The sequence below is a fragment of the Nilaparvata lugens genome, chromosome 1 (assembly GCF_014356525.2).
Source record: "Nilaparvata lugens isolate BPH chromosome 1, ASM1435652v1, whole genome shotgun sequence".
Lineage (NCBI taxonomy): Eukaryota > Metazoa > Arthropoda > Insecta > Hemiptera > Delphacidae > Nilaparvata > Nilaparvata lugens.
In genome coordinates this window covers 74,185,768-74,195,100 of record NC_052504.1, presented here as the reverse complement: position 1 = coordinate 74,195,100, position 9,333 = coordinate 74,185,768, and the positions used below count along the sequence as shown (strand labels likewise).

General features: G+C 33.7%; 1 protein-coding gene across 1 annotated transcript; it reads left to right on the top strand.

Annotated features, from left to right (window-relative positions):
* LOC111051425 (upstream activation factor subunit spp27) lies at positions 1 to 7,533 on the top strand. Its single transcript, XM_039442687.1, has 6 exons — positions 1 to 445; positions 1,564 to 1,654; positions 2,814 to 3,060; positions 3,547 to 3,723; positions 4,682 to 4,874; positions 6,147 to 7,533. Exons 1-6 carry the CDS (start codon positions 403 to 405, stop codon positions 6,209 to 6,211), a joined length of 816 nt encoding a protein of 271 aa, XP_039298621.1. The 5' UTR covers positions 1 to 402; the 3' UTR covers positions 6,212 to 7,533.
* The last annotated feature ends 1,800 nt before the right edge of the window (positions 7,534 to 9,333 follow it).

The following is a 9,333-nucleotide window of genomic DNA, read 5'->3' as shown; positions in this document are numbered from 1 at the left end:
AGCTCCAGCGCTCCAGTGGGTGTGTTGTCAACTATTCTACACAGACAAAATCTGTCACTGACAGATTCCAAAATTTTAATTCAAAATTTATTATCAAATAATTTTTAATAATACTTGCATATTGCAATCAAAACTACTAACCAAACCTTTACTTTTAATCCTCAACAAACATCTCCTTTAATATATTTCTAACTCTTCTCCTAACCCCCTCCTAACTGTTAATCCCTGATTTGATTTTTAGCCTTTCGTTCATTCTCCCCTCTCAACGAGAGATTTTCAGTTGTCCACCACTCGTCCTCCCAACACATACACATCGACCAGCGACACAAGCACAAGCACACAACAAACCAGCAAACGGAAAACAAGCAACGAAGCCAGCTACAAACTACACAAGCATCAAAGATGGCGAAAATTTCTAAGGAGGATCTGAAGAAGGAGATTACCGGTAATTCAATTATTTCTGTAATTAATTAAATTAAGCTATCGGTTTTCAAAAATATTGAATTGATTTTAAATTTTGGAATTTTTGAAGTACTTATTTCATAGAGGTAGTAATCAAAATAAAGCTTTTCTCTCTTGATCAAACTACAGGACTGCGTACGGTACTCCAGAGATGCTGCTTTTCTAAAGAAGCTAATGGCTAGTTAATTGCATGTTTTTGTCAATATCTAGCTAAATGTATTGTGTTAATTAATTCATCTAATTCCTAAAACCCATTGATTTAATAAATCGGATAGTTATTGATTTTTATTGTAAATTTTGATTGTCTAGTTTATTGCATAGGCCTATAGTTGGCTAACAACTTTTAGCAACTGAATCTGCCGCTTTTCCACAATATTTTTGCAAATTATGAATTTTAAAACAAATAATTATTTTTCAACTTTTGCACTTGAATTTTGATTGTCACATGAAGAAAAATTAAAAGCCGAAATAGATTTTGTCATTTCTAACGAAACTCATCAAAATTTTATTATGTTTTGAGGTTTCAAATAAAAGCTGAAATGTCCTACTAATTTTTCTACATCAAAATATGTAGGCTATTGTTTATAATTCTTTTGACGTGGAAACATTTATTAGTTATTAGACCCCCGGGGTGCAATCAGACCCCCACAATGGTAAATTAAGTGTTGGTGATATTTAAGTACCTATAAGTTAGCTTATTAGCCATTCGTCAATCTAGTTATTGCCAGTTTGCACTCACTGTTTGTTAGGTAGTTGAAAGTGTCTGGGGTGACACTACAATAAAATAAAAATTAAGATATTAGCCTTTGTTAATGCGTTATGAATTCTATCTTCAACTCCTTATGAACGCATTTTTCCGTTGTAATATTCATACAGGATTAGAAGTAGTACCTACTTATCTCTATGTTTAGGCCTACTGAATTGATGGTAAATAATATTTAAATTTATTATTCATTAGTAGTTTATTTCAAGTACCTGGTTGTATTGATTATTTGAACTCTTTTCATTCATCTACCATTAAAACCGTCTTGGTAGCCTATATTACTACTCTACCACTTTTTTTGTTGGTATTAATACTAATACGAATGTTGGTGTTTTCAGCCCTCCTCGAGGATGCGGATCTCAAGACCATCACTTCCAAGAAGATACGCCAGCAATTAGAAGAGAAACTGGACTGTGATCTCACAAGCAGGTAACCTACAATTAAAATTACAGTACATCATAGCGTTGGTACGTCAAGTTTATACATTATGGTTATGGCTCCAAGACCCACTTATAAGGGCGTTATGTCGTGCTGAATCTTTCTCTCACATTAACCGTATGCATTGTTTCTTATGGGGTAAACTTTACGAGTGAGACGCTTCTCATTAAAGGCCAAACATTCTGAAAACGCGCGAAATATATTCAGCGCTTCTAATACGCCATTATAGTAGGGGCTTATCGCCCATGAACACTTCACATGACTGTAATCCGGGGAATTGAATGAATTCGACTCTTGCTCTTGATTTCAAGCTAAAATCTGTGATCAATTACATTAATAAAAGACGAATTGTTTGTGTTAGTAGGTAACTTCAACTGTCAATTTATCAATTGCCTTTGTTACACGTTTTTAAAAATTACTTGAATCATGATTATAATTATTAAAAGAACTGTTCATATGAACTGATTATACAGAGTGTCCCAAAAGTAAAGTATCAAATTGGTGTTGACTGATTGTAAATGAAATTTCCTAAAAAAATTGTTCTTGGTAAATTTCTCTATCACCGTTTTCCCGCAATTTTAGATTGAAAGTTTAAAATGGCCGCCATTTTGAATTTTCGAATTGGACAAAGTTGAATATTTTTTCTACAATTCATCTCCCTTATTTGAACATGCCTACCGATTTTTATAGCGATCGGTTGGATAACTTTAAAGATAAAAATTATTTTGTAAAAAATACAAAATGGCGAATATCTCGTAAATGAAGCGTTTCAGGAAAAAAATATTCCTCATTTACTCTTTGTTTTGACCCATAGTTGTTATTCCCGAAGTTTGGCACTTTACTTTTGGGACACTGTATATTAATTATTGCGAAAGAGAATCAACTATTGATATTGGATGAAATGGACCGAGATGACTTGAATCATAACCACAGTATCTTCTTTATAGGGTAACAGATATGCTCTCCTATTAAATACAGTAGGCCTAGGCCTAATTATAAAACTTGATTCTCTCTCAAGTAAATCCTCAATATTTAATTGATGTGGTCTTAGTATAACTAAAGTTGACGAAAAATTGTATATTTGAAGAGAGTCGAATTTCAAATACACAATTTTATAATATGGTAATTGAATTAACTTGTTTGATTTCAGAAAAAAAGAAGTAGATGAACTAGTACTACAGTCTTTGAATAGCAAGAAAAAGGGTGGATCGAAGAAGAATGGAAAGGAGGATGACGATGATGAAGATGATGAAGGAGGAGACGACAAAGAAGAGGAGGAAGAGGAAGAAGAAGAGGAGGAGGATGACGAAGAAGACGAGAAACCAAAACGAGCAGCAAAGAAACCAACTCCACAGAAGCGCAAGAGGAAGTCTAGCGAAGAGAGTGGATCTGACGCTGTAAGTAGTGCGATAATTAAATCTGTATCTGAATAGTAAGGATTAATATAAGACTATCTAAAGTTAATTACCGTATTCGATAATATTATTGAGGTATTTCTTGTTTAGGAATATAATAAGTTTCTTCGACACATGTTACTATTTTGCTTTTTATTTGTGTGAAGAATAGTTTTGAGCACAGTCTGTTCTCTCACAATCTTAACTATATGATTTGTGAATATAATTTTATCTAAATTCATCTATTTCTCACGAGCTTCATTTGTGGCTTTTTTTGTAAATCTATTGACATTTACAAGAGTGATTTCAAGACTAATCTCTTGTTTTATGTAATTTAGAAACTGGTTTGATGTTGATGATGGTATAACAACAGTGAAACCAGTCACTTGTTGTTTGAGTGAATGCGTGGATGCTTACTTTGAACATTCAAGTATTAATTATATTTGTGAATTGAAAACATGTTTAAATGTTGATTGTGTTTTGATGCAGGATGATAAGGATGACAGTGAAGAAGAAGAAGAGTACAGCCCAGCAAAGAAAGCGAAGGGTGGCAAAGCGAAAGGCAAGGCCGGTGGCAAGCGTAAGAAGAAGGGTAGCGACTCAGACTCCGATGATGACTGGGGCAAGGGCAAGAAGAAGTCCGGCGGAGCCAAGAAAGCCGGTGGTGTAAGTACACTAAACACTCAACATTTATTTACTTTGATTTGAACTATTTTAAAGCAATTTTATAAATTCCCTTGTATTCCCAAAATTCTCTCAAAAATCTCTCGAAAACAATACAGCGACAATTTGACCAAATATTCCTTTAAATTCTTTAAAAAATTCTTGGATCTATATTTGGAGACTGCTTGGTAGCAGACTGGATGGTCAATTTATATTTTTTCTCAGTTCAAATTCATATGCTCATGAGCATCACCCAAACGTTATTTGATATTCATTTGTTATAAATAACACTTTGAAATATATGAAATACATACGTGTCATTGAATCCAAGTGACGTTCATGGATACGACACTATCAAAATATTACATTTGACATTTTTGATCATTATAATCTAGATCTTGAGTACCTGCATCTAGAGAGATGATAGCATCCCTTAAAGATTGGGCCACTCTTGAAGTGCGCACGAACCGAGTCAAGATCGATGCCACTAAACAGCTGTGCAATGATAAAATGCCAGCGAGCTGAAATCTACATATCGACCTGACCATTCTGCTCGTACCCTTATGCAACGTTCCAATCCTACTCATGTGCGATATTTCTGGGGGCTGAAGGGGTGGTGGTCAGACAGATCAGTTGATGATATATGCGGCATGCACCTTACTAGGCCGATGTCATCACTGGTAATTATAACGAATGCAGTGATTTATGCAGTAATTATAACAAGACATATATTTGAACTATTTTTTTACCAAAATTCGGTAATGAAATAGTAAGGACTAGAGCCTTGTAATCATCATTGCGATTTGCATGATGGCGACGGGATAGAGAGAACTGGTTAAGTTGTTAAATCAGTTGCCGTCTTCGTTATGCAAATCACAGTGGTGTGTACAAGACTTGAGTCTTTTCTCTTTCAATCACTATGATTATTTGTTAATGTAATTTTGTTGTAATTATTGTGTAGGCGAAAAGAGGTGGTGGTGGCTACACGAAGGTGTGCAAGCTGACCCCTGAGCTGGCAGCGGTCGTCGGCCAAGACTCGATGGCGCGTCATGAGGTCATCAAAAAGATGTGGGCCATCATTAAGGAGAAGAATCTATACGACCCCAAGAATAAGCAGTTCGCCATCTGCAATGACGAGTTGCTGAAGGTTTTCGGTGAGTAACTGTAGTCACTTCCTCAAAAATTATTTTTATTACAGTATTTCCAAGAAAATTGAACAGTTCAAGAATGCTAAAATATGGAGTCGTGGAGGGGAATCTCAGAATTACGATTTGATACTTGTGTATAGTCTCCATAATAATTGAGAAATTGAAAAGTGAGAAAAAAACTATTACTTGATATCTAAATGAAGCTAATATTGAGTCTCAATGAATTCACGATTCCAACAGGTATCAACAAACTATAAGCCCATCATTGGTGAACATAAATTCTTTTTGGTAGACCTCATCTCTTTCGTTGGCAATTTAAATACATTCGCTTCAATTATTAAAATTGGAATTTATTAATGAAAATAAAAAATACTCCTATAACTTACCTTTCTTACTCCTCAGCGCTACAGGTCTTTACAACCCTTGGCCTCCCTCACAAAGCCTCTCTATCTCTCCCGATCCTCTGTCTGCCTTTTCCAGTTGCGAACTCCAAGCATTCTCAAATCCCGCTCCACATCATCTGGCCTTTCTTTTCCCCTTCTATTGTATATTCTTTGTACAATAGAAAACATTCTTTATATATACATTCATATTATATTCTTTATACCTCCATATACATTTGTGCAATCTTTTCATCACCCATTCTCACCAAGTGCCCCATCCACCTAATCCTGCCAGCTTTAATAAATCGGACGATGTCTTCACTCCCCAGTAAGCGCTTGACTTCGCTATTTTTTTTCCTTCTCCAAATTCGATTTTCACAAACAGGGTCCACTATTTTCCTAATAACCTTTCTTTCAAAGATACGAAGCCTTTCAGTGTTCCCAGCAATAAGTATCTGTGTCTCAAAGCCATAATATACTACAGGGCGCAGTGTACATTGCAGACAATGAAACACACTGTCTGTGAATGTGACAGACGTGCTGCCTACCTGGGTGACAGTAATGACTTTACTGTGGCAAGCCCTCAGGCGATCCAGTACATTTTAAATTTGGACGTGCACTTGTAAACAGTGCGAAATTACAAGGACTTACAAGGAAGAAAAAATGCCATATGCTCTATGCCTGACTAATGCCTCTGCTATTATGACTAGAAGTCCTATAACCATCCTCGGTAATTCCAGTATCTTCATGCAAAATTTCAAGCTAACCAGTTGCACAGTTCCAACATAAAAATGCGTCAAACATGTATTCCGTATCCCCTACATGTGTATAAGCTGTTTGATAAATGAACTCAAATTAGTTTTCTGTCTATTAATAAATGTATTTATTTTTTCAGGAGTCAAACGTTTCCGTTGTTTCGGTATGATGAAACTGTTGAAGAACCACTTTGTTGCTGACTAAAGAAAGTAGAATGATTTTAATGAATGACCGTTTTCGATTGTATAAATGAAAATTAGCATATTCCACAATAGAAATACTTGAAATGAAAAATAATTTTAAGAACATTTTTATGGACATAAGTCTAGTGCCCTAGCCTTAATATTGATGTAAACTCTTTTTATTGAACAACAACAAACTTTCATCCCTCCTGTAATTGGATAGTGATCCAATTGGACATTCAGATCTAGTTCAGGAAATTCTGTGTTCCTTGAGACATTATTTGCAGTAGACTACATTTCTAATTATGTGGGAAGGAGGTGATTTGTATATATATTGAGCCAGATGAGCCATAGAATTAGTGATCAATTTTAATTAATCTTGATATGGTTTAGAATATTCATCTACCGTATTGGTGAGTTTAGTTATACAAGGATATCTCCTTACCCCTTCCATCATTGCTACTCTATATTATTTGCAATCAAGAGAAGGCTGTGCAAAAGGTTAAAAAAAACTTTTTACTGGTGATATTTTTAGGGGTTTATAGGTTTTTTGATTTGTATACTATCAAGCTATCAAAATGAAAAAGTTTTCTCAGGAAAACATTTTTTTTATCACTGCTTTTTGAGGTATGAGCAACTTTACATTTAAATTTTTGGGACATATCATTTCATATTCGGTAGGAGATAAATCCATGAAATTTTGAGGAAGAATATTCTTCATGGTATTTTTGACTGAATAAAGCAAATGAATTTGACAAGGTTATTCAATTTAACGAAAATCACAACTAAAAGTTTTGGCCATTTTTAATAAATTGAATTTTTTTCTGTAATTGGTATTAGAAAAAAAATTGTTTTGTTCAATGGACAATACCATGAATAATTTATCCTTGGAATTTCATGAATTTATCTCTTACCGAATTTGAAATGATTTGTCCCAAAAATAGAAACTTTATGCGCTCATATTCCAAAAAAAATTTTGGAAAAAAAATCCTGTAAAATATTTTTCATTTTGATAGCTTGATAGTTTACAAATTAAAAAATATCACCAGTAGAAAGTTTGTTTTAGCCTTTGCACAGCTTCAACATCTCAATGTAGCGAAGGCTCAGATTATTTTTTTGTAATTGTCAGCTAAGATTATCTGTATTTGAAGAGTGAGATTGGTCAAGTTGGATGTTTTCTCATATTTCAAGAATCAGTCCAGTTTCAGATATTTAAATGTTTGCTGTTGATTCGGTTTTATTTATAAATAAAGCGAGTGTGTGTATGTATTTCTAAGGATTGAATAAATGTACTGCAGATGTATTAACTTTTTATTAAAAAATATAGTGAAATTTTGTATGTCATACTTGTTTTATTTCAATCTTTACCTCCGTTTTCGTAAGAATTTGAATTCCCTTTTAGTAATATGAATGTTACTCAATTGTTTGGGAGGCTTCTATTCTTATTTGGGAGGCTTATTTCACGAATACACAGTTTTGAGTTATGCACCTATCCCTGGCATTATTTTCATAAATTAGCCAAAATAATAAAGACAAGAAAAAATTACTATATATTATTTAATACAGTACCTGGTCAGTAGTCCATTCAAATTTCAAAGAACGAAACAACTTTATTTGAAATGTTTCATTAACTGACCTGATTGATGATTTTATATGAGTGAAATGCATTCCTTCAGAATTGTAAGCAATTACATTGTCTTGAAAAACTATTACTGTACTGATCAATTTGAATTTTCCAAAATTAATGTTTCCTTTCTCAGCTGAGGAGCTGACATAATGGGCGTACCCGGCTATGGGCTTTGAGAAGCAAAAATATTGGGAATTGAAAATATCTCCAAAGTCCTCTTTCTGAGACAATTTCTTAACATTTTCCCAGGGGAGAGCACCTTGACTTGTCTCTCACTGGGGGGTATTCCATATCTCCCAGGCTCAAAGTGTCTCTCTTTGACCCTCTCCTCTCACCATACATTTGTTAGCCCTGACAGCCTTGGGGATGTTTATATACAAAAATTAAGCAAGAAATCTCCCTGTATATCAACTCAATTACGGTACCAAATCAAATTGTAGCAAGCAAGGTCAAAATAGCTTGCATCAATGCTGATTTAATAACTTGTGGAATAACTAAGCCAAAGTTGCACTGTCATCTCAAGTTTCCGCTGTAACCTAACTTACAGGTCAGTTCCAACTTTCAATTCTCTTTAATTATTCCACGCGTAAGCGTGACCTTTCTCAGTTAACTTTTTTTCAATCATATTGTGAGTCATTCTTCAAAATAATAGGTTTTCATTTGTAAGGCCCAGGCACAGTAGAGTGCAAAATGCCGCATTGATGAAGTACCGGTAGCGTCTATAACAGCTAATCATATACTTTTTTACATATTGTTATTCCTAAATCAATTTATAATATGAAAACTATTTAATTATTTCTTCTTTGTTGGTATAACTTTTATACTATTATGGAGGATAATCAATACCTTTTATCATTTTTTCAAAATTGAAATTACGTATCACAAAATCATCACCGGTACCGTACTATTCATAATAGTATAATACATTTTTTTCAGTTCTTTGTACCGGTAATTTAATTTTCTCACATAATCTTTAGCCGTACCGTATCCAAACTATAAAGAGATGATGAAACAAAAGAATAATCAATAATTGATATATTCGATTGAGTTACTTTGTTTGTGTGAGTTTACTGCCTCCAAAATAATATAATTAATTTTATATATAAAATTATATTTTTTGACTTGACAGTCGGTAGTCGGTCGCACACGCACATTCACAGCTACTACGTTAGTGAATGAGAAGTTAGCGATGTCTTTATTATGGAAATCGTAAATAGTGGAATGTTTAAATGCATTTTTTTCTTCTTAGATTTGACTTTGATGAATTATCTATGAAAGGTTTATTACAAAAGCAAAATTTATGATTGAATAACATTTTAAAACTCATTTTGAGATTATTTTGACCTTAGTAGTCACTGTCAGAGCAGCAGACAGCAAAAGTAGTTTACCAGGAGAATACCTATGAGCAAAATCAATTTTGCCAACAATGTGTGCGTTTATATTCTTAAAAATATTATTTTATATATAATGATCAAATAAATATAATACAAATGTTGTTATAGTATAGGATGGGATTT

Excerpts from the sequence above, each read along its gene's own strand:
- LOC111051425 (XM_039442687.1), top strand. The coding sequence starts at position 403 with ATGGCGAAAATTTCTAAGGAGGATCTGAAGAAGGAGATTACCG. Across the intron at positions 3,061-3,546 it reads AAGAGAGTGGATCTGACGCT|GATGATAAGGATGACAGTGA; the intron begins GTAAGTAGTGCG and ends GTTTTGATGCAG. Across the intron at positions 3,724-4,681 it reads GAGCCAAGAAAGCCGGTGGT|GCGAAAAGAGGTGGTGGTGG; the intron begins GTAAGTACACTA and ends ATTATTGTGTAG.